The 25,915-nt window shown below is 46.0% G+C and overlaps 1 protein-coding gene across 1 annotated transcript; it reads right to left on the bottom strand.

Moving 5' to 3' along the window:
* Positions 1-3,958: 3,958 nt before the first annotated feature.
* On the bottom strand, positions 3,959-5,744 carry Sox14 (SRY-box transcription factor 14). The gene has a single exon (XM_041677510.1). The coding sequence runs from the start codon at positions 5,376-5,378 to the stop codon at positions 4,656-4,658; it is 723 nt and encodes a 240-aa protein (XP_041533444.1). The 5' UTR covers positions 5,379-5,744; the 3' UTR covers positions 3,959-4,655.
* Positions 5,745-25,915: the final 20,171 nt, after the last annotated feature.

The following is a 25,915-nucleotide window of genomic DNA, read 5'->3' as shown; positions in this document are numbered from 1 at the left end:
TCGGAGTCCCGCAGGCACACGGCGGGGGTCCGCCGGGGGGCGACTGACAGTCTCCAGTTCCTGATCCACTCCACTGGATTTCTAGCGCCCCCTTGCCTGTCTCAACTTCATTATTTTCTTAATTTCTCGGCTATGGCTGACTCAACGTCAAAGCGTCTAGTTCTGGGTCAAGACGCACCATCCAGAATCTTCAGACAAATGAGCCCAAACAGCACTCCCACTGCCCGGGCCCAGCGCGCAGCCAAGACGAGGAGGAGGCGGCAAGCAAGCTAGCCCTGAGGCGGAGTGGAAAGTTCCCCACTGCACCTAACCCAAATGTAAATACCATCCCCACCCCTTGCTCCCAACCCTGGCCTCGCCTTTCTCCAACACAGGACCCAACCGGTAAATAAAGTTGAGAATTCTTAACACGAATCGTGTGAATTACTTGATATGCAAATTTAAATGTTTTGAAATTTATTGTCCACTTGGACAATGGTGAAAAGGGTCTGAACCGAAAAGAGGCAGAAGGGAACGGTAATTCGCAACGGCAGAGTGGCAGAGTTGGCGCTACCTCTTGCCAAATTTTCACAGTTCCGGTAGTCTGCTATCTCTCCGGAGAAACTGCCTGCGGGGCCTAGAAGAGCCTCTGCAGCAGTGGCTCCTTGCACTCAAAGTCCCTAGGCTCCACCATACCGAATTATCATCCTTCCTTGCTTTATTAAGGATTCCCGGAGGTTAGGCGGCTTTAAAGCGCAAACCTGGAGTCTCAAATGTCAGTCACTCACAACTCAGTACGATTTACTCGAAGAAGCTGGCCTTCTCCATCTGTAAACTTAGACTGTAAGAAACTGACCCTGAAACAGGAAGACTAGGAAACTGGAAGGGAATAAACATTTGGGGAATAAGACCCAAATACAGGGAAATGAGAAACAAACAAACAAAACCTCAAAGTTTTGTAAAGGGGGCCGGCAGCTAAAATGAGGCAACACACCAAATCTCTCAAAAATCTGTATCAGTGAACCCCCGAGACGGACCGCCGCCAAAATTTAAAAATGAAAACCTAGCTAAAACCCGAACTAGCCGGCGCCGCTAGCTTCCGTGCGGGAGGGCACACGGGAGGTAGAAAACGTTAGCAGAAGAGCGGTAGGTGCACGCGCAACGCGTAACGCAGATAGGGTCAGTTTCAGGAAAGGGTTCCCAGCAGTGGCCCCTGCTGCGAGGCCAGGAACTCTCTCCCCTAGACTCCTGGAGGGAGGATCTGGCTGCACTAGAGAAGGGGTAGCGCTCCCGGGTTCCGGGACTCATCCCTGGCGCAGAGCAGGTGGCAGACACTCCTCCCGCAGGGTGCCGGTCGGCCGCGCGCAGAGGGAGTTCGGGCTCTGCGGACCCGCAAAGTGCGTGGCGGGGAACTTCAGGTAGCCATTTGCTGCGCGTGGCGCCGGGAGAAGCGGCTGTCCTGCACTCTGGGTGGGCGAGGTGCTCCTCTCCCTACAGGTTTGCTTTAAAGATTTTCTTGAAAGAAAGAGACAGTTGTGAGCAAACAGGTTTGACTGAGACTGCTTCCACACCCCCCTTACACACACACACACACACACACACACACACACCCAGAAGATTTCTTTTTTGTCTGCCGCAGACTTTAAAGTCTGTAATAGGACCCCTGTCAGCGGCGTGACAAGCAGGATTTAGGCTGTTGGGGCGAGTTGTGGCCGCGCACTCCTGCGACTGACTCTCTATCTCTGCGGCCCGTGGAGAAAGAAACTGCCTCAGGCCCTTGGAGGCGAGGCTGGGCGGGGGTCGGAGGAAGGCAGGCAGTCCACTAAGTAAGTGTCCAGAGAAGAAATATCCGGAGACTGGTGTGCAGTTGCCCTAGACCTATGGTTCCCGCTGTGTACGCTGGAAAGAGGTTTAGGTGGCCCTGTGGTGGGCCCCAGGCTCCTCTTGGTGCCTGCAGCACACCTTTGTTTCTGAGAGAGTCCCCAGGCCGAGTGCAGTCTGGATGGAATCTTGCTTTCTGAGTTTTGGACTGTTTGTTTACTTGTTTTAACATCCATGTCCCCGAGGCCTTCGCCGCTCAAACCTATCTGGTGCCCCTTTGCCATCTAACCTCGCTTCACAGTAAGGCACCTTAGTGGGGCCACGCGCCTGGGTTCCTTCCCTAGGGCTGGGGTGCTCTGGGAGCTCCTCCGCTGGGCGCTGCGGGGAGACATCAGACCCCTGTAAGCTCCATCTTGGGAGATGCTAAGGGACACTGAGCTATGAAGGAGAGCAGAGAGGCTGACAGGACTGTCAGTTGGGGTTAGATCAAACAACGGAAGAGTTGTCAGCGTCCGAGGCCTCCTGAGCTTCTTAGGGGGCGGGAGGAGGGGCCTCCCCTACGCACCCAGAGTCCCCAGACCCCGCGGCCACCAGAGGCTCGTCACTTCCTAATTGTCTAGATTTGTAAGAGGGTTTTGTGATGCTAAGTAAGCGTGGCTCAGCCGGCCTGGCCTCTTCCACACCTCCCCCAGCCCGCCTTTGTTTACCTTAGCCTGAACGTTCATTTATTTATCTATCTATTATTTATAGGCGTCCTGTCCTATTCAGCGGCCTTGTATGTTAATTGTGTAATACCATTTAATTCTAACATTGGTCTCAAAAGAGCTCTTAATGAGAAAAGCATATACAACACGAATCACTTTGCTATTCAGCTCAGCCAGATGGACAACTGCTAACTTATTTTTTTTTTAATAATGAAAATCCCCCCTTGACAAAGGGACTCGGATGAATAGGCTCCAAATAGCACCTCAAACACTTCTAATTGTTTTGGGGACAATATGTTAATCCGAGGGTTTTGGCTTTGGTGACTGTTGACAACGTTTCTCTCCCACCTCTGGCTACCGGGTCCTTTGGAGAATGGGGTGGGAGGGAGCGCTCACAAATCCCTCAACAACAGCAGAAAGACCTTGAGCCCCGTCCCTTCCAGGAACCACAGCAAAGCCAGGGGTGAAGGGAAGCACAGCTGCCTGTGGAAAAACGAGGGGCGACGTGGGGAGTGAGACTCGCGGGGAAACCAGAAGCAAGAGCAGTTTCCGAATCAGAACCCACTCTGAGGAGCTGTAGCGCTGGCTAGCTAGCATCAGCAAAGCCTAGGACCCTAAACACGCACAGAGGGAAAGAGAAGGGCCCCACCCGCTTTTTAAAAACTGTGTTTTAAGAGTTCTGCCTGAAGCAGGACATTTCCTTCTTTCTCTCTTATTCTACCCCCATCCTGTTTTCCCTTAATTGGGGAGAGAGAGAGAGAGAGAGAGAGAGAAAGTTAACTATCACACTAAAAAAAAAAAAATAAACTTAGGAACTTAGTCTGGGGTCCCCAGATTCTCAGGGGACCTGGCAGCAAACATTAAACAAAATTAAGCAAAAATCCTCCCATTCTCATCCCGTGGCTTGAACGTAAGCCATGCAGTCTGCTCCAATAGTGTAACTTGTTCCCTCAAGACTGCTACTTCCCATCTTCGGAGCGTAGTTTTTAAAAAGCAAACCCACCTAGAACTCAAGAGGTTCCACCTTTATTTGAGTCCATTCCCTACTGGAAATGGTTTGACCCGCTTTAGGAAGACTGTGGGGAAAGCACAGCATCCTGGGATGGATACCTTTGTCGAGACTCTAAAGGCAAAATTCAGGTTACCTGGGAGCAGTCTGGATGGACCCCAGACTCAAGGCTCCTCTACAGACCACAGGCTATCAGGTTCTGCCCGGGCAGGACCACCCCAGCCTTCCCTGCTTCAGCCCCTCTAGGTTCTCTCAGTTTGGAGGAAGACTCTTTGAACCTAAGCCTCCTAACTTGATTTTATGCACATCAAAGGTTACTTTTCGCAATGACAGATTGTCTTTATTCAAAACGTCTTTGTTCAACAAATGAACAGAGGAACGAGGTAAAATCCTTCTAGGTACATTTCCAAGACATTGTCAAGACATTTATGACCATGGAGGATGTTTTTATTATTTTAAGTTTTCGTTCACTTTCTACTTCCTGACTTCATAACCTGACATTCTGTCTAAAAGTAAGCTTAGGTGTCTAGGAGTACTGCGTTACACAAAGTGAAAAGCCATGTGGGTCCTTTTTATTTTCTCTTTATCGAAGCAAACACGACCATAGTATGGTTTTAAACAGAAAGGTCTCCCTTCCTGAAGTTTTAAACTTTTAAGCCTTTCTCTCCCGACACAAGAAGAGCAAATGGTGCCTAGCTGTGTCTGATAGCACAGCACCGAGACTCAGCTCTTTTCTTCAGTGGGAAAGGAAAAATATATATACGCATATTCTAGATATAATACCAGGATCTGGGAGTTCCGAGTCCAAAGCCTATCCGAGGAGAGTGAGGGGACGTAAATAAAGCAAAACTGCCTACTTTTTTGTCCAAAGAGGTTACAGTCAGAGACTTGCTTTGGGAGAGTCGGGAGAGGGGCAGATGTGTAGCTGTCTTAATGTTTGGAAATTTCGGGCACAAGTCTGTGCCTTGGGTCCAGGAGGACGGCCCCTCCCTTCCCCCCCGGAAGAGAGAGGCAGAGTCTAGGATAGGCAAAGGGTAGCGACAGGCCTGTCCCAGAGACGTCTGCAGGCCAGACTAGGTGCAAGGGAAAGGCTGCAGCTCTCTGCTTCCATGCCACCCTTCAGTTCCGGGCCAAGCTGGGGGTTACATGGCCGTAGCGTGGGCTGACGAATAAGGGTCTATGCCAGTCTTAGTCATGCCTGGGAAGAGGATGTAGGCGACAGGGGGCTGCAGGGTGGAGGCAGACCAGGCAGTACAGTTACAGGGCACCACATAGCCCGGGTTGGTGGGGGACGGGTGCGTGTGCGTGTGCTGGCTGGGGCAGCTGAGACTGCCGAAGGCGCCGTTCTGATAGCCCAGGGTGGACGCGTAGGGCAGCGCGCTGGTGGCCAACGTGTGGGGCACTTCACCCATCTTCTGGATGGCACTGGAACTAAATTGCGCAGGGTCCAGCAGGGAGTAAGGCGCCGAGGCCGGCGGCAAGAAGGCCCGGGCTTTCTCGGGCGCGCTCAGAAGGCCGTCGGAAGCCCCCACGGGCAGGCCGGCTGCCTTGAGCGGGTCCGTGTCGCCCAGGTAGGGCAGGGGGAAGACATACCTGTCTTTCTTGAGTAGGTTCTTGGGCTTGCGCCTTGGCCGGTACTTGTAGTCGGGGTGCTCCTTCATGTGCTGGGCGCGCAGTCGTTTGGCTTCGTCGATGTAAGGCCGCTTCTCTGCCTCGGACAGGAGCTTCCATTCGGCGCCTAGGCGTTTGCTGATCTCCGAGTTGTGCATCTTGGGGTTTTCCTGGGCCATCTTGCGCCGCTGGCCCCGGGACCATACCATGAAGGCATTCATGGGCCGCTTGATGTGGTCTGAAGGTTTGGACATGGTCCCGGCAAGGCGGGCGGGGGCGGGGAATGCAGGGGCTCTGCGGGCGAGCTTGGGCGCTGTTGGCCGTCTGTCTTTCTGTCCGTCCTGAGCTTGGGACTCTGAACTCCCCTCGTCTCGGAGTCGCAGAGAGGGAGTCAGAGAGAAGAGCTGACCCTGCAAAGTTTTCAACTGATCATGCCAGTCCCAGCACCCAGGTAGCCCCCAGGGGGCCGAAGGGTAGGAAGGGCAGCGGGGATGAGAGGGCGTTCGGCCTGGAGTCTGTGGGCACCAGAGATTGGGGCCCAAGTACCAGAGTCTTGGGATTAAGTGGCTAGGTAATTTTCTGGCGAGGGCAGGAGGCTCCTCCTTCTCTCCCTCTTCACCTTCGCCTTCTCTCCTTCCCGTCTTTCCCCTGGCTTCTCTGGCCGTGGCTCCCCCCCTCCCGTAGCTTTCCAGGCGCTGCTTTGCCTAGCACTGCACCTGGCTGAGAATGCGGGGAGGCTGGTGAACTGCAGCCAAAAGCGGCGAAGTTCAAAGGCGAGGTGGGCCGGGACCGCACGCACTCTGACATAAGCGCGGGGCGGCGACTCCCCAACCTGGGCGCCAATCAGCAGCAGGGAAGTCGAGGGGGGCGCACCTGCCAGCTCGCGAGTAGTGGAAACCGGAGCGTCCCTGATGGGGGCGGGGAGAGGTATGAGGGACAGAAAGACGGCCGAACAGAGAGGCTAGCTCAGGACCGGGGACTCGGGCTTTACATTGTCTCCAGAAAAAAAAACTGAAACTCTTCGTGCCCCCTGTTTTCATCCCCAATTGTTCAAAGGAGAACCGGTGTTTCCCATCCAAAGATCCACGGAGCTGTCAGCAAAGGCAGTAAGCCCAGAGCTCACGTAGATAAATAGGACGGCCTTGCCACCAAATGAGAAGACAGCACCCCGCCCCTGCCCTCCTCGCCCCCAACACACACTTGTCGAAGATCCTTGGGAGAGGAAAAGAATGTATCAAACTCAGGGCAAAAAGCAAAATAAACTTTTCGCGCCAGAACCTCTGTGGTGCTTTATATCGATCTTTCAAGTAAGCTTTCGTGAACTCCTTCCTCGACGTCCCAGGACGCCCCCACTGAGCTGTTCTGGGCCCCTGGGGGTCGGAGCAAAGCTCTTTGGATGCTTCCTGTCTGAATTGCAGAGGTTTCGAGTCCTGATTGGCGAGCCTCTAACACTAGGACTGTTCACTTTGGGGGCCCTTAACACTAAGACTCTTCACTTTGAGGGCTAAGTGTGATAGGTAGGATTCATTCTGATTCTTATTTACTTTTGTCATTATTTGGTGACTTAAAACCCCCAGCTTTCTTCAATGGTCCAAACTGGAAAGGTAGCAGGGAGGCAGGCCCTGGGGACTTTCCTGGCACCCCTTAGGCGCTGCAGCCTAAGGCAGTATCAGGCAGTATCTCTCTCAACTAGGGTCCATTTCTCCCAGAGTGCCTTTTCCTACCCAGCGAGGATGGGGACTCGTTTCTTGAGTCAGATGAGCATTCTTCGGGTAAAGAGGACGAAATAACCCGCCGAGCCAACCTGCGAGCCTGTTTCTTTTGAATAATTGCCTGGCCGATGTGAAATGCCCTTGGGGGAAATATTTATTAAATGGAAACTATTGTCCCCGGTCCTGAAGGACCTGAGTGTGTTCCAGGCTTATTGGCTTTTGCACCAGCCTCTCCCGGGAGGAGGACAGGCCAGAAATGCGCACAACGCAGTTGGCTACTAGAAGATGCCCGTGGGGGCGCGGGGGAGGGGAGGCAGGAAGGGAAGGCCTTTAAAAAAATTGTAATGTGTTTGAAGGGAAGAACTTACTTCCTCTTCCTATATTGCAAAGGCTAGGGGGATTTCTCAGCTTTAGTGCTGTTCTTCACAGGAAATAACAAACAGCTGGACGTTATTCCCATTTTACAGATTAGGGATTATCACACTGGAAAACTGATCGCGGCCTGGGTTCTCTTAGATTCAGCCGGAGCCCTTGCTTCCCGGAGTAAATTCCCAGCTCCGGGCGCAAGGCCACCGTCCCCTGTAAAGGCGCAACCTTTGCCTTCCTCCCTAACTGTGGACTCACCTCAGGAGTCTGCCCCTTCCTGTCAGCTTCTCTTCAGTCTGTCTCTCCTCTCCACGCAACCTCCCCAGAATTTCTGAGAGTAGTAGTGCTTTGTGGCCCACTTCGAAGAGGATTTCAAAGTCAACTCCTGTTTCCTTCTGACGGGGTACGAGTCAGGCGCCTGAGATCCACAGATTCTTATTCTTCCCAAAGCAGCGAGAAAGTGAACCAGGTTTGCAAAGAGAGGGCTCACCAGCCACGCCTAGAGATTTAGCCTAATGAGATACAGAGTCCTAGAAATGGCTTAATGAGGGATCCGAGGCGGCTTTTCAGACCCTTCTTCTGTTCTCACTTGGCTTCTATGCTGATCCATTTACTCGCCCTGGAGCAGTTTGGGACTGGAGAGCGCCTCCTTCAATTCTTAGTTCTTTTTTTCCCTCCTCTTGTAGATGGTTCTCTTCTCCAGTCCTCTCAAGTCCAGCCCTAAGTTGGATCTCAAGAGCTATCCACAATTCAAGAGCTATCCACCACCAGACAAGAACTCAACGCAATGGGTGCAGTCTGGAGGGGGGGGCTGGGTTTCCTCAAGGCCCCTTACCTGGAAGGGCAGGAGTTCTGGGATCTTCAGAGCCTGCTTTCCACTGCTGCTGCTCTTCATAGTCCCTCCAAACTGTGCCCCTCCCCAGGAAGCCTAGACCTCATTCCAAGGGCTCACTCAGAGTCCCACCCTGGGCGGGCGGGTGGGGGGGGGCAGAACCAGCAGTTTGGGTCACAGTTAGACAGGCACTAGGCAAGAGATAACCTAAACGTGCCTTCTGCTTTCCTGAAGTCTGAAATTCTGGCTTCAAGTCTCACTCTCATCTTCAGGGTTAGAGGTGCCCGCATCCGGGGTGTGTGTGTGTGTGTGTGTGTGTGTGTGTGTGTGTGTGTGTGTAGCCTTGCATGTTTGTCTAGAAAATCAATGCTTGTTCTCCCAGCATGGACCTCTTTATTCCCCTCCTTTGCCCAAGGACTTGGCACACTAGCCTTGGCCTGACTGGAAAACCCCTGAGATTAAGGGCCTAGTCCATCTCTGTTCTGGTCTCAGTGAGTGAAGAGGGCTCTGAAGTCAGGAGCCTTTGGCTCACTCTCCTAGCAGGCCCCAACACTCTCCTGGGGCCTCTGTTGCCCTAGGGCAGAGCTTTAAACTCCTGTGCACATCCCTGGAATCTGGCCTCCAGGGTGTCCAGGGGACCTTTTTTTCTCCAGCTTGGGCTAGGATTCCTGTGCTCTGCCATACACAGACACAGCTGGCTGAGCATTCTTTCCTAGGCTCTCATGGATCCCTGTGATGCTAGGTGCTTAGTAGGACAGTAGCTGTATGCTTATCACCAGGTACTCTATGTGCCAGGATCTCAGAGTTCAGAGGTTTGGGAGAGTTTCCTTCTGCCCAGGGCTGAGGGAAACTCTCCCAATGGGGCATTTTCCACTTTGCAGTAGTGGACACAAAATGTCGAAGTCAGCCTGGTAGGTCCTCTCACTTCCCAGTGTGCACACCCCAGTCTGTCCTGTGCTGGCTTTGCTGTCCTGCCTCTGCTGGCTCCTCTCCTGTGGGCCAAAGTTAATGGCTTAGAGGTTTATGGAACTGGGTACTAAAGGCTGAGGGAAAAGGGGAAGGTGGCCAACCTCAATGTTGGGGAAGAGCAAAGCTGGTTTGAAACTCCCAGCTGGATGGCGTTAGAAGAAGCCATGAGAAAAAACGCACAGGCACTGGAGAGGTGCGATCTCTGATGGTTTCGAGCCTTTGAGCTCAAGGCTCACAATATGGGAGCTTTCAAAAATGTAGAGGCAAACAGGTGTTTAGCAACAAAAACAATGGCGATGCTACATTGATTACTAGAAACTATGAACTTTGGCCAAATCGTAGGTTTTAATTTGTCTTATCAAAAGAAAATACTTGGCACCCTTTCCCTCATGCACCACTTGCTCGATTTTAAAACTCAGAGTCCTTAGAAGGACCGACCCAGGGCTCAAGTTTTATTAACTAAGGCATTTTCCCATGACTGGCTTCTCATCAAAACTAAGTCCAGTTCATTAGGTATCTTGAAGTTTTATAAGGTCCCCTGTGTTTGTAAGATGGCACTAGGGACATAGTTTAGAAACAAACAGATGGGGAACACAAGCTTGTCCCGACACCCCCCCCCCCCAAAGCCTGTGACTCAAGCTGTTTGCCACCTGAGCTGGGTAGCTGGGCTGAGCCTAAGGGTTTGTTTCAACACCAGAGCTTGCTGGCGTCCTAGTCATTCTTCTGTTGCTGTGCAAGATGCCCATAGCTAAGAGATGTCATCTTCAGAGACAGAGGAGAGGAAGGAGGGAGGGAGGGAAAGAGGGAGGGAGGGAAAGAGGGAGGGAGGGAGAGAGAGAGAGAAAGAGAGAGAGAGAAATGGAAGTGGGGCAAAGCCCCTCCCCCACTCCCCCAGTGGAGAGCTTCCTTCAAGGCAAACCTGCAGCTCCAAAAGGCTCCTCAACTCCCCTCCTACAGTTCTACCACTGGGGAGCAAGTGCTCAGATACCAGAGTTTGGGGGGGGGGCATGGGCCATTTCTTATTTAAACCACCATACCCAGTAAGGAGACTTTTGGATGCTTCATAAGAGTCTGAGTAGTTCAGCCTGAGCCCATTACATGACCGACTGACTGGGTGCAGCTTTAAGGAGGTCTGTGCAGCATCTACACACATCTCTCAGAAAACACGGGGTAAGGGCAGGAGGAGAGGTACTAACTCGGTTTTCATCCAAGGAGCATGGATTTAACAACCACTCTATGTTAGGCATTATTCTAGTCTCCAACAGTGAATAAGATCTATCAGCAAAGGCCCCTTTCCCCTGGAGATCATTGCAGCCTGACAGAGAGAAGTCAGGAAACCAGAATCATCCCTGGAGGGTGATTCCTGGCTCCACAGCCAAGTGGTGCATCCTTTCTCCTGTGACCTGTCTCTGTGGCTTCCTAGCTTTTTAATGCAGATACCACTGCATTAAATGATAACTGGTTATTATCAGAGCTCAATGACTTTCTATCTGAGAAGCCCTTAGAACAACGCTGGGCGTGTAGAAGTTGCTCTATAAAAATGTCATTCACATGAAGAGTTCACTTTTTTTCCTTTCAGTCCAGTGGGTAGAACCCAGGTCCTTTGTTATGTGACAGACACTCTAAGCTATACTCCTATCCTGGGACTTAATGTTTGACAGTGCTAAGTGTTAAGAAATTAATAGGTGATGAGAAGGAGGAGGAGGGGAAAGTTCACCCTGAGTTCTCAGGGACCTGAAAACAAGGAAGAAGCTGACTTGGTGAAGAAGGAAGGCTCAGGCTAGTGATGGTGCCAGCCAAGAGGGGCTGTAAATGGCGCTGCTCGGAGAACAGCAGCTGAAGGCACCCGGGTTTTCAAGGAACCAGTGAGGCTGAAGTTAGGCGATGAAGGACCTTGAGCGAAGTGTAAGGAGTCTGGTGAAGTTGACAACACCCAGCTTCTGGGACTTGTAGTACCCATACAGAGTTTGGGTTGTATTGTAAGTGTATTAGGAAGTCATCAGACACGCCACCAATATTTAACAGTAGCCCCCTGACAATCACCCACGAAAGTAGAGGTAATTGTACTTACGACACAATCTCATTTTCAAGATGGGTCAGAAGCTTTCTGTGCGAACCACCATTTTTTAGCCTTGGGACCAACCTTTTACTCATCCTCCTAACTGCTCACAAGTACAGAAGACACACATTCATGGCCAGTGTGTATCAGCAGTCTCTTCTGACTTCCCAGTGAGTAGAGTTTTCCTTCCCCCGAGGAGAGCTCGGGACATTGAAGTTGATCTTTTCTGGGGGAAACATAGTTAGAATCACCCAACCTGTGTCCATGCAGCAAGCCCTTTGCCCACTGTGTATCTCCCCAGGATCATACGTCTTGTTTCTTAGAACAGAAGAGCAGAGAACATCTACATAGGATGCCTCTGATTTAAGTGTCACTTGACCCAAGGGTCTCTGGGGCTTAGCTCCTCACTCCATCTTTCTCATGATGGAGCCCTTGATGAGCTTTTATCATAGGCAATACTCTTCAAGGCTCTGTTTGTCTAACGCAATTGGCCAAGGCATTGGAGCGTACGTTCTCTTGCCAGTTTTATCAGAAATTACTCTCTGCAGAGGATGAAGACTAACCCTGGCAGTGAGCCCCAGGCAAGGATCAGAACAGCTCTCCTCTTCCTGGTACCTGCCTCTGCTTCCTGCCTGAACAGCTGGGAATAGAGCAGTTAGCAGGTCCAAGAGGTCCTATGTTCAGTACATTTATTTCATGTTCTTGCTCTTTTTATTAACTTCACTTTGAATTGTTCTGAAGAACGATGCTTAATAATTCATTTAATAAAAATAATTAACGTATTTGCCGAGTGAAGTGATGGCTAAGCAGAAAGACTGCAAAGATGGCGTACAAGTCCTAAGGTTGCCAAGGTTACCGTGAGACTCTAGGCAAATTGCTAAGCTCTTTGGCCTTACCTTTCAAATCTATGAAATGGGGGTAAAAGAAAGACGTTACCACACTGGTTACCGTTCAGTCCCTAAATTCATTATGTATTGCTATGTGGCAATCACTCCAAATTTTGATGATTTTTAAGCAACAGCAATTTGTTACTTCATGTAGTGTATGAGGGTGAGGGGTTCAGGAAAAACTCAGATGGGGAATTCTGACTTGGTCTCTTCTGAAGGAATGACCAGTGTGCACAATTACAGCCATGCCTGGACTTGAATGACCCGGGGTGTTAACTTCTAAGCTCATTCATGTGACTGGCTGTTGACAAGAGGCATTTCCTCCATATGGGCCTGTCCTTAAAGATGGCTCATTGCATGGTGATGCTGAGTAACTCAGACAGGAGCTGAGTACACTGTGGGAGGGGACAGCTCCAGGTATTAATGCCACAAGATGCTGGAACAATGTGGAAAGGACAACTCAAGTGTGTTAGTATCACAAGGAAGGACCACCATGGGCCTCCTGGGTGCTGCCTACCACACACCTCACCTGGAGAAGAGCCTGGTAGGAGCTTTGTAGGCAGCAGCTCTACATTGCTGGGTCACTTGCCGATGTTTGCCTCTTCCTGATAGGACCAGAAGCAGTTCTTAGAAAAACGGTGCAGGCAACACCTTAGTGCCCTGACCACCCCCCCCCCCCATCTTCTCGCTCTCTCTTACCCTCTTTGAGTAGTTCTTGTGTGATGTGCGTTGCTGGGCTAACAAATGCTTGTCATTACACCTTTGCAGGTATTTACACTGGGGCATTGCATTGTTTTCTGATGATTTTCCTTTTTCTGCTTTCTATCTCAGGCTGCTTCTCCCTGTAGTGTCCCGCACAGTTTCCTACAAGGCCAGTGTCTTTGCCTGTCAGGCATGGTTGTAGCCGAATACTAGAGGCTGGGAAGCCTATAACTCACCACACTGTTTCTCACAGTTTTGGAGACTGGGAAGTCCAACATCAAGATGCTGGCATCTGCAGAGGGTCTTGGAGCGAAACTATAGCACAGTATTGGCATCATAAAGAGAGATCGGGAGAAAGAAAAAGAGGTGGAGAGAGAAAAAGAAATAGAAATAGGTAGATGAAAGTTAGATGATGGACAGACAGACAGTCAAACTTAGGTATTTAGTTCTTTCCTTATTCTTGAGAGGAATATGTTCCAGGATCCCCTTCCAAACCAGGAAAGCTTGTCTGGCAAAGGCCTGCCAGGAGGACCTGACGGAGGAGCTGGAATGGGAGGGACCTGTCTTTACTGGTCTTGTCCGCAGGGATTTAAATTGGATTAGTGAGGCAAGACTGAAATTTGAGAATAATTTGCGACAGAAATCGGAGAGCAGACACCATGGAAGGTACTAGTTACAGGTCTAACCCTCTCTGTGCTCTGTTCCAGCGGCACGCTGTAGACACTGCACATACTTTAATCTGGAACAAGCCTAGAAAGGAAGAGCTTCCAGTTTTCTCTGTCTGAAGATAAGGAAAGACAGACCATGTCCAAAGTCACGAATCAACAGAGCAGTGGGGCAGGATTGCATCAGCTGCTATCCCACTGCTGTTCTGACTGTGCTGTGTATAGCCCTGTGTGAGGATGGGTGGTACCCAAGCTGGACAGGAAGCAGGGGAGACACCCTCACAGAAGGTCTGCTACCTTGAGCAGGGACCAAACCCTCTTTCTTCATGAAAGCAGAGAAAGATCATCTAGGCTGAAGGAGGGGAGGACGCATTTCAGGAGGGAATGCGTATGCATTGGGAACTGTAAGGATTGGGGGAAAAGATACAGCAATTAAAAACAGTTAATGGTGTGATAATCTAGACCACCATGGCTCTGGATGTCAGCATGAAGGACAATATGCCAGATATGCAACCAAAATAGCATTTTTGGATATGGGGAGCAAAACTGTGAATGAGATCGATGACATCCATAGAGACTTGTATAATCAAATGGCAACGGGAAGAAAATGAAATGAATTAGTACATTGTAACTGTCCTTACTTATCCTGGGTAACAATTATTGTTAATACAATATTTACTTTAATAAATACTCCAAAATTCTTAACTTTTTTTCCCATAAAGAGGGGTCTTGCCTACTGATGATTATTTTTGGCAGCTCTTATAGCTTTAACCAGTTATATATTTCAGCAATTTTTGGCTACAACTATTTTTAGGTTTGTGCTTAGGATACTAGAATGGATTTCTTCTTACATTTGCCTATATTAAAAAATGAAATCTGTAGTATAAATTTAGTAGTGATTAGCCTGGACTATAAATCAGGCCAGTCTGTACATATTCGATGGAATATAATGCATGTGGTAATCCCAACCCTTACATTCATCGTACTTACACTGGAAAGTTTTTTTTTTCTTTTTAAAATGAATTTTCATAGCAGATACAAGCTACTGTTAACAAGAAGTAACCCTGGAATGGCTCCGTCTCTTATGCGTGTGCATGCCTCTGGGCCAGGATTGCAACTTAAGCCTGTGTACTTAAGCCTGCTCTACCATATTGTAAGACTGAAATACTCGTCTAAAGAAGTCTAAAAGGAGGTCAGCCTTACTTTACATGGAAAGATGGTTTTGAGTTGAGTAAGCGGGTCAAATCCCTAGCAATTATTTTGTGATTCCAGTGTATGGTGTAGAATTCATCCTTCATTTATGATTCTCCAACTTACTAACATGAAGCCCGAGACTCACAGTGCTGGTTGCCCAGTCAAGTTGTTTCTCTCCTAGTTTCTTCTTGTTTGGTGCTGATATTTTTTCCTCACTTCCTGGAGTTGTTGGATGAAACCAAGGCCAGTCATTAATTTGAAAGCATGCAAACAATCCAATCTGGCTAACGAGAACTCTACCCAGAGCTGGGGTTTGCAGAAGGATTTTCTCCATGTAGCAGAGGTGTCCGAGAGGATTACATTAAGTTATTCCATTTTGGGGTTCTCTTGTCAGCATTCCACCACCCCTCTACCCTTGTGTGAGATCATGTCAATGAAGTAAGGGAGGGAAATGGTTTCGTAGAGTCACTGAATTAACTAGTTATGGAACCCATCTTTGAAATTCCCTTTTGTGTGAGAGCAGTCATTTCCCACATTACTTAAGAACTTGCCGTGTGGTTTTCTTTTGGTGTGGCCGAATCCTTTGATAACGAAGCAAACATTCTATCTTCACTGACCAAGGATTTTACCCAGCATTGGACTTAGCTGAGTTGTACATATGGCTTTGCTTGCACATGCAAAAGTAGGAGCTCTTTTGGTATGCACACTGGGGCCTTCTTTTTTATGGATTTTCTGCTCGGCCACACTGTATCTTCACATATTTGAACATGGTAAAATTGTGATTACTTTTACTGAGAAGTTTATTGGGTTGGCATCTGCTTACTGTATAGCAGCAAACCAGGAGGAATAGAAACAATCTGTGCTTACTTCCTTCCCATAATGGTGTTGGGACAGCATCATTGGTACTGCTCTTCCTCTGCAGCTGCTAGGGAAACATGCTGCCTCCAGTAGTACCTCCCACTCTGTTCCTGTTGGCAGTCCTGGGAGCTCCCTATGCCTTTTTACACCCAAACTTGGTCAATTCCCCCCACCCTCCTCTTTTCTTTCTCTCTTAGTCAAAGTGAAAGATATGTCGCCCCCACCCCCCATCCCACCCCTGCCTGGTGTTGTCTATGACAGTGTCATTCCTTTATTTTGCTCTAGGCTGTGAGCTCCTTATATCTTAACACATCACCCATGGAGAGTTTATCCTCCAGATAGGTACTGGTTTCTCCTGTTTGGAGGCAAAAACTGACTGAGCTGGCTCTTCAGGCATCATCTTGTGGCCCCCTTCCTTTTACAAATTATTACTTGGAATTTATATCTCAGGAGCTGATCTTGTCTCTGTGATGATCTTGGGAGAGCAGTATACAGCTTCTGGTATCTCAAATGGAAGGCCTTTGCTGTTGCTGCCTTCCCGGTACCTCCAGCCCCAGTGTTCTGCACCCATCCTCTCCTCCTGTCGTGAACTGGCAAACCCTCTGCTTTCCCTCCGATTCACAGTACTTTCCACTGAGTGCTCCTCAGGGACTCGAGACTGATAACTCAATGGGCATCTTCCACTGGAGACTTGTCTTCCGCTCTGAACTCTCAAACCACAGTCTTGCTTCTATGTATGTATTTCCACACGGGGACTGGACGCTGCCTTTCATTTCCTTCCATCTGAGGCACGAGTTGCTTTACTTCTACACTGCATCTCCATGCCTTTTCCTTCTCTGCGCCAACCTGTAGTGACATAGTCATCCTTACATTTTCATCTGCCCGTCTGTTGCCAAGCATAAGCCATAGTCATGTTTAAGTACTACTGACCTATGCTCCTTGCTGCTTTCTTATCTAAGACTCTTATCGTGTGATATCTGTGCCTTGTTTCTAGCCAGTCTGTACAATGGCCAGATGTCTATTTAAAAGCCAGAGTCAACCCTCCACTGTGCATTGCTTACTATGCTAACCTTGTTTTTAACATGGACAAGATGTCCATTGCTTGTCCAGTTCACAGAGCAATGCCCAGCTAGATTTTGCCAGTGCCCGTTTGGCTAGAGGAGGGACTTTTACTTCTATAAACCTGACTCCCCACCCCTGTAATATCCATGATCGTCACATACCATCTAAGCATGTTGGAAGTGGACTCTGAGGAAGTCGGCTTCTTTTGTTCCAGACTCCAGCGTGTGTATTTAAAATGCCCCTTAACTCACTCTGTGGGAAAGGAAACCCACAAACAGGCAAAGGTATTAAACACATTGTGCCCTTAAGAAAAGAAAAGATAAAAGATAAACCATCTTCACCACAGGCCACTATTGTTTCATGTGGTAAATACCTGCAGTCAGAAAGAAAAGCGGGAAGCTCATCCACAGAGAAAGCATGAGAATCTCACTGGGAATCTCACAGTCAGGAAAACTAGCCTGCTGCTCTCAGCAGGGCTTCCCCAGCCTGCTGAGCTTGTAACTGCCTCATCTGACCATGTTTTGCTGTTGATCTGTCTCCCTGCTGCTTGCTTTCCCCCCCCCCCCCCCCCCCACTTTTGCTTGGTACATGTTTAAGAAACTCAGGCATCTAAAACAGAGAGTATGGCTGTCTTAGATCATGCTCCACGTGGGGATGCCCTTCTCTAGGCATGGGATGTTAGCTTGTGTTTTCTTTTGATAGATAGATTATAGGCCAAGTTGGGTAGATGGTGGGTCAGAAAGAGACCTGACATGATTTAATTTGCTCCTAGTACCTGCTTGTGGAGATTGGTTGTCCAACAATTTTCCCCGTAATGTAACTGAATTTCACTACCTTCTCAAGTGTCTTATTTGTCCCACATCCTCCTCTCTTTTCTTCCTTAGATATAACCTTGACTCAGGTGACATAAAAACCCCTCTGGACAAAAAAGCCATCCAATCAAGAATCTTTTGCTTTAAGGCACTTGGTTTTTGTTGCCCAAAGTGAACAACTGTTACAACCAAGTGATTAGGAAATAGAAAGGACCTAAGGACACCTGCGCAAGGCCAGGGAGGGGACAACGCCATGAAATGCAGGGACAGTAAGGGAACAGTCTTGCTATGAAGAGTCAATATTAGTTTCCTGGGTCATAACACAGAGAACACAATGCCTTTCCCAGAGGTTGACAAGAAGATAAAAAGGAAACTGCATCCAAGCAGCACACTTGGGTCGGAACAAAGAACAATGCAAGATAAAGTATTGCTGTCCTTGTTGCTTCTCTTCCCATAGACTTCTAACACCTACCCTGAGGCTATACATACTTATCTGGACATTCCCTTGTCCAGACCTGAGTCCCATCCCACTCAAACTGTAAAGGAGGGTGGAGATTTCAGTCTTTGTTTAAGTAGATGTGCTGCGATGCTCCAAATATTTTGTAGCTACGGGTGAAGATAGACTAAAAGGGCATCCAGCACTCTCTGAAAACCATCTTAGAAACTTCCTTCTTGGAGCTCACAATTTCAATATATTTATAAGAACACCCAAGACCTGGAATACAACTCTGGGTATTTCTGTGAGCATTTCCGGAGAAGATTGACCAGGAGGAAAGGCATACTCTTAGTGTGTGTGACATCATCCCGTGGGCCTAGGGGCTCAGAATGAGCAAAAAGGGGAGAGGAGGAAAGTCAGTTGAGCGCTGGCATTTCATTGCTCTCTGCTTCCTGGCCCATCATAATGTGACCTATTGAGCTCTGTCATACCCCACCCACAGCCATGATGGACTGAAACTTCTAAAACAAGAAGCCAAAACAAATCATCTTCTTACTTACATAAATCAAAGATATGTATATATATATATGTTATATGCATAAAATATATATTTCCTTTTATTAAAAATAGATTTTCCCCATGTAATATATTTTGATTATGATTGTCCCTTCCTCTCCTCCTCCAGTTCATTCCCACCTCCCCTCCCATTGGGATCTACTATCTTTTTTTCTCTCATTAGAAGAAAAAAGCAGGCTTCTAAGGAATAATAATAAAATATAACATGATAACTATAATAATTTAAAAGAAAATCGATTGCATTGGAATTGGATAAGGCAAACAGAAGGGAAAGAATGGAAGAGAAGTCACAAGAATCAGAGATCCACTAGTTCTCTGCTCAGGAATCCCCTAAAAACATTAAACACAAAGCCATAACACATCTGCAGAGGACCTGCTGTAGACCTGGGCAGGCCTTGTGCATGCTGCGTCAGTCTCTGAGAGTTCATGTGAGTTTTGTTCATGCCGATTTATAGGATGATGTGGGATTTCCCTCTGTATGCTGTGAATATCATTGGTTAACAAAGGAACTGTTTAGGGCTCATAGCAGAGCTATAGGAACACAGAGCTAGGCGGGGAAAACTAAGATGAATGCTGGAAGAAAGGAGGCGGAGTCAGAGAGAAGCCATGTAGCCCCGCCGGAAACAGATGCTGGAACTTTAGCCAGTAAGCCACAGCCACATGACTATATACAGATTAATAGAAATGGGTTAAATTAATATGTAAGAGTTAGCCAATAAGAAGCTAGAGCTGCCGGGTGGTGGTGGCGCACGCCTTTAATCCCAGCACTCGGGAGGCAGAGGCAGGCGGATCTCTGTGAGTTTGAGGCCAGCCTGGTCTACAAGAGCTAGTTCCAGGACAGGAACCAAAAGCTACGGAGAAACCCTGTCTCGAAAAATCAAAAAAAAAAAAAAAAAAAAAAAAAAAAGAAGCTAGAGCTAATGGGCCAAACAGTGATTTAATTAATAAAGTTTCTGTGTGATTATTTTGGGGATAAGCAGAGGGAACCAATAAGTGGCCCTCCCTCTAACAACAAATTGGCATGCCACTGTATGGTGCACTAAATTCACATAACAACTGAGAAAGCTTAAAAAGGAATTCTAGACACTAAAAAACAAAGTTTAGTAGCATTTTTCTTCCCGAATGGGCTTTGCTTGCTAGAAGCATGCTGCAGCTCCTTTAAGAGAGGTTTTCCTGACTCAGTGGTGGCAGAAAAAAAAAGCCACCATTTTGAAATTCCAGCTTTCTGGGCCATGCTGCCAGCGCGAACTGGCTCTTTCAGGAGACCGAACATTTAAATGGGGTTTGTTAGCAGCCTGTTACAAGCTGCTTAATAGCTCCATATAGACCTGCTGCAGACCTTAACATGGGGCAAAGTACATGTCTCTCAGAGGCAGTAAAGAGCTCTGCCATGCTGGGCTGGGTGGGGCAAGCAGACAGTGCTGTATTTCTCCTAGCAATGGCATGACCTCCCTCCCCAAGCCACAGCCAGAATTACAGGCAATTCTGAGCTACCTGATGTGGGTGCTGGGAATTGAACTCAGGTCCTTTGGAACAACAGTAGATGTTCTTTCCACCGAGCTATCTTTCTAGTCTGAGTTATTGAATTCTAAGGTGGTAGAAATCTAAGTAGCCACTGAGGACCAACATGTTTCCACGGTTTTCATATGGTTCAAGGGCACAAGAATAATGGTGGGAAGCGGCAGAGCTGTCTGGGGAAGGGAACAAAGCTGTACTGCAGTAGGTGGCTTAAGAAGACTCAGAAGCTGCACTCTCCAGGAGGTCACCACAGGAACATGGACCTGGAGGAAAAGGGACAGTGATATGCTGGTGACAGATGGTGCTTAAATTACTGTGAGACTGGAACAAGGGAAGACAAGGAAGCCCTCACGTCACTTACAGCAGTAGTTTCTGAATATCAGCCAGGTTTTCCTCTGTGGGGAAAGAAAAGAATATATGGCGAGTCTTTCATATTTAAAATTTAAAGTATAAATCTTCAGAGAAGTTCAAATTAAAATCATAGTGAGATATCAGCTCATATCCATTAGGATGGCTATTAAGAAAGTCAAAGATAAACATCAACAAGGGTGCAGATAAAAGGGATCTCCTGTGCACCATTGAGGGGTTATGTTAGCACATTGTAGAAAACAGTATGGAGGTTCCTCAAAAAATTCAAACAAATAACACATAGTTATATGAAAGTGTCCCTATGTACAATAAATATAAACAATCAACATTTTAAAAATAGAGAAATTTAAAAACTAATAAATAGAACTAACATAGGATGCAGTAATCTCCGTTCTGAGCATAAACATAAAAGAAGTGAAATCAGTACATTTTGAAGAAGTGTCTGTACTTTCATGGGTAGTGTAGTATTTACAAAAGACAAGACATAGAATCAGTTTATATATTCACCAAGGGATAAGTAAACAAAACTGTGGTGTGGTGGTTATAGTCATAGTGCTGGAGAGATGGCGGAGACTGGAGGATCTCTGTGATCTTTGGTGAACTCTAGGCCAATGAAAGATCCTGTCTCAAAGGGGAAAGATGTTTGAGGGGAACACCAAGCTTGTCTTCATGCATGATCACCCCTGCCCATATATGCATGCATACACACACGAAAAAGAAAGAAATCCCATAATCATTCACAGCAACATGGATAAACACAGGGAGACATTTTAGATATAATTAGATACAGAGATAAAAACTCAACATGTTCACACTTCTATAAGATATCTTAAACAAAATTTGAACTCCCAGTAATAGAGTATAGCTACAGCTTGTGAGGTTGGGGGAGGTCGGAGTGATGTTAGTCAAAGGATACACGTTTTCAGTTAGGTGGAAATAAGCTCAGCAGATCCACTGAATGACACGGTGAATATATGTACCTAATAATAGAAACCTTTTGTGAGAGCTGGTCTCAAACTCATTATGTAGCTGAGGATGACCTTGAACCTTTGATCTACCTTCACCTCCCAAGTGTGAGAATTACAGGAGTGTGACACAGGCTTGTCTGAAGCTTTCTCTTGTCTTCAATTCTTAATATTCTGTGCGCTCATTTCACATTTACTTGGGACATTATGGGCGGGGAAAACCCTTTCCTTTTAAGTGTGGACTGTGAGGTCCTGGGATCAGACCCAGAACTCCCCGTATGCTGGCTGTATAAGTGCTCTGCCAGAGACTGCAACCTTAGCCCCCTAATAACAATCTAGTATGTTCTTGAGAACTGTCACAGTTGTTATTGCTTTTAGACATCTTATAACCCAAAATTACAGTTGTGAAGAGATGCTTATGTTCATGAACTTAATTTCTCTCTTCTACAAAGTATACATATTTCCAAACATGTCTGTTATAAATACATGTAAATTTTCTATTTTTAAGATTATGATTGCATCATTTCTCCCCTTCATTTCTGCTCTCCAAGTCCTCCAATATATCCTTCCATGCTCTCTTCTAAATCATGTCCTCTTTTTTCATTAATTGTAAATACATATAATTTTATTTGTCTATAAAAGAGTACAAATTAAAATATAACATAAGATTTCCATCAGTTCTTGGAAATATAAATAAGTTAAAAATTTCATGTTATTGCCCCACTTTTTTTCAAAAAAACTATTTTCATGTATTTTTCCATATAATATTTTTCTGCAGTTGTACTATACCACACTAGGAAATGCTGCCCTGGAGCACACTGACAGCATGATCAAGAATTTCATGTTCAGTTGTAAGATACTGAAATCCAGAGAGAAGAAGGGATAAATATGATGCAGAGGACACGACAGTGCAGGACACGACAGTGGAGGACACGACAGTCCAATGAGGAGTCTCTATGCAAATTTGAAATATAATTTTTCATTAAATCAGCACACTGTAGCCAAGCTACTAATCCATAAAGAACAACTATTAAGCTAGGCTTCCTACTTCAGGGTGAGTGTGATGGCCAAGCTCTCTGAGTCTGCCTGCGCACACCAACTAAAAGGAAGATTTCCGACTCCCAAGAATGATGTATTTTGAAAACTATTCAGAAAACTTACTGAAAGAGAAGCTTACAAAGCTAACTGTTGCTCTTTTAAGCACGCAATTTTAGGTTATTATACAATATTATTTGAAAGTTATCTATAATTCTTCTGCCTATTAAGTACCAGTTACAAGTTATAAAATCGTATTTTTCCTTGTAAGTAATTCTCTATCTAAAATGGTGACATATATCTTTTGAAATGATAGGATAAGAAGCTGCTAGATTCAAGATATCAAAAGTTTCATAAGCCATATCTATTGATGATACTGAAATTCTTCATATAGGAGATTTGATTACAAGGGAATGGAGTTGATTTATATGTCTGGCTGATGAAATCTGTCTCATTTATCTCTAGTAATATTTGGCACACGGGCAAGAACCGGGAGGAGTGCGAGAGTAGGGCGCGGTAACTTTGGAGTCAGCTGGTTTCAATTTCCCAGGCTTTAGGAGGTAACTTCACCTTTCTAAGCCTCGGATTCTTCAACTGCAAAATGTGGACAGTAAAAGTTCAAGCCCAAGGAAATTATGTTCAGCCCGATGGTTTGAGGAAACACTAAAACCTTCCAGTCATATGCCAGCTACCACAACAATAATACAAAGAAATAGTTGGCCAAGCTTTAAAACAAAGAGTACTGTGTATTTACTGGAAATGGAAAACCTTACAAAGGCAAGAAAACAGGATAGGAGCCAGAGCAGTAACCAGAGGTCTCTATGCTGCTGCATAGGCTGCTCTGAGCTGTTGGAGAATCCCTATCATGAGACGGCCCCATTGGGAGGGACAGCATGTGTGGGTGGCTCACTAGGAGTCTTAGGAGCATCACCATCAAAAGAGGGATAGACTGTATTTTATTAAGTGGCCTTGAATTCATCCCCTATTTCACATTCCCTCTTATGGCATCATTTTGATAATTTTCCCACTAAAAGATTGAATCTCTAGTCCCACCCTTGGGTTTGTGTAGGCTTAGGGCTATGGCAGGAGTTGTATGATGACATGTAGTAGGTTGTTTCTACTCTTTGTTTTTTGGGGATCTGCTATCCCATTCCCAAATAAATACATAAAGATTTTTCTTACTTGTGAATGCTTGGCCTTAGCTTGTTCCTAGCCAGTTTTTCTTAAATTATCTACCTTTTGCCTTGGGCCTTTTTACCTTGCATAATTCTATATGAGTTTTTTCCTTTCTTACTCTGAGGCTGGCTGTGTGGCTGGGTAGCTAGCCCTTGGTGTCTTCCTCTCCATTTCTTTTTCATCTCTTCCTCTCTCATTTACTTTCTCTGCTTGCCAGTCCCACCTATTTCTCTCTCCTGCTTACCTACTGGCCATTCAGCTCTTTATTAGACCAATCAGGTGTTTTAGGCGGACAAAGAATCACAGCTTCATAGAGTTAAACAAATGCAACATAAAAGAATGCAACACATCTTTACATAATTAAAAATATTCCACAGCATACACAAATGGATATTTTCAAGGCCAAGTCACAAAAGCTGCATGACTTCTACATGAATTTTTGGGATAGTTGTGCTTGGAACTAAAACTACTCCCTACTGCAAATCACGGTAATTACTTCACACAATATGGAAAGGAACAGGGTCCCTGGTTCTCGGCCTAAGTTAAGCTCTTGACTGACAGCAAACATCAGCTGACAGTCACATCGGAGCACAGCTATTAAAATAAAGGACATGTATGGTGTGAATAGTACACTGTATTGGTTAGAAAGTGAATCATCAGTGCACTGAGCAGTTAAGTTTAGCAAGTCTTTCAGGATATTACTCAAAGAGAAAAGAAGTTTACAAGGAGGAATGATGTGGGAAGTGGAGAGTCAACAGCACAGCAGTAGCCACTGAGAACAGATGAGTACCCCACGTACATTGCATGAGTGAGGCTACCAGATTCTGTGGAAAAGTCATGAGCAACCTGTGCTATCTTCCCGAATAGTATTCCAATCTGTTCCAGAACATAGTTTTATCCAAACATCAAGCAAAGACTTAAAAACAATCTTAGCTTTCTACAAAAGCATGTATTTTTTATTTTAGAAGATACCATATTGCATTTTTTACTGACAATATGTATATGTTTGATTTTCTTAGCCAAGAACATTTCAACCCTGTTTTTAGTAAAAATGAAAAAAGTAATGAGAAATTAGAAACAAAGAGCTTCAAATATTCTTATGAATTCCAAAAACAGAAAATTAAGTGTTGCAGGAGGTCCTTCTGCTCCTCCAGCCTATAGCCGCTGAGATACTAGCCCACTGGGGAGTGGTCTCTCTCCCTTTAAAAAGGCGGCTACTTCCCTTCTCGCCTCTCTTTGCTTCCTGCTCCGTTTCTGGCGACTAGGCTCCTTCCTGATTGCGCAGAGGGCTGTTTTCTGGGACGGTGATCTGTAAGTTTTTTCCCTTTAAATAAATACCACCCTATTAATCATAATTCCAAACTGGTGTGGCATTGTTTGCGACTTACGCCTTCAATGAAGATGTGGAAGAGATAATACTTGTAAAATTAAACACAAACTTCTAAGACCCTGAAAAAATTAGAAGCTTTCAGATTTATAGAACCCACAAAATAAATTTAGAACAAGGTAAATAAAAGAGAACACAAACTCTGACATATTTTAATGACTCCTCAGACCATGTAGGAAAGCAAGAAATTTAGAGTGTAACAATTAAAACAGGCAGACTAATTATAGTGGAGCAATATCTGGATGACACCAGACTTACGTTTAACAACACTGACTCCAAAAAGACTTTGGATATGTGAAACTTTAATTAAAAATAATGTTGAATTTATTTTATACCCCGCCTACTATACTTCAGATGTGGATGCTGTTTATAAAGGTTTACACCCATTAAACTTCAGTTGTGCATGCTGTACAGAAATGTTCATGTCCATTAAAGTTCAAAATTTTGCCACCATATGTTATCACCAAAAGAATGTTTAAAAGAAGTGCTTGAGACAATGAATCTAAATGATTTAATGAAACTAAAGCATTGAGTGGATGAGGAATTTCTTTTTTTCTAGTAAAAGGCACAAAAATGGCTAAGGAATGGGCTGGATCTAGCTGCCAAAGCCACGGCTTTAATCCCACCCATATTGCTCAGTAATTTAAAGGCTCATGTGGTCAGAAAAAGAGAGAGATATACAGTAAAAAGAGATTCAAAGACAAAAAAAATTTTAAATGATTTACAATGTGTTGAAAATATATGCAGACTAAAAGTTGAAGTTCTTAAAGTAAAAAACAAAAAAAAGGAAGAGAGTTGTTGGGTGTGGTAGTACAACCTTTAATCCCAGTTTGGGAGACAGAGGGAGATTGACCTCTGTGACTTCAAGGTGTGGTAGCACATGCCTTTAATCCCAGTGCCTAGAAGGCAAAGACAAACAGATCTCTGTGAGTTCAAGGTGTAGTAGCGAACACCTTTAATCCCAATGCCTGGGAGGCAGAGACAGGCGGATCTCTGAGAGTTCAAGAACAGCCTGGTCTACAGAGTTATTCCAGGACAAAGATATACAGAGAATATAAAATAAAAGTAAAAATAAACAAAATAGAGTTAAAATAAAGCTGTACAAAGATGGAAAATAAACAGAGAATTTTGATACTGTATGCTATTATGCTCTCTTTGAATTGTTTGAATGCTGAGGAAGGAGCAACAGCTGCTAAAAGATATTTGTTTAT

This window comes from Microtus oregoni, unplaced genomic scaffold, assembly GCF_018167655.1.
Source record: "Microtus oregoni isolate MIOR12 unplaced genomic scaffold, Mior012 000028F_ref0000031, whole genome shotgun sequence".
Lineage (NCBI taxonomy): Eukaryota > Metazoa > Chordata > Mammalia > Rodentia > Cricetidae > Microtus > Microtus oregoni.
Note: the sequence above shows the minus strand (reverse complement) of the source record. Positions and strands in the feature narration are given on the sequence as shown.

Coding starts and splice junctions, on each gene's coding strand:
- Sox14 (XM_041677510.1), bottom strand. CDS start 5,378: ATGTCCAAACCTTCAGACCACATCAAGCGGCCCATGAATGCCTTCATG.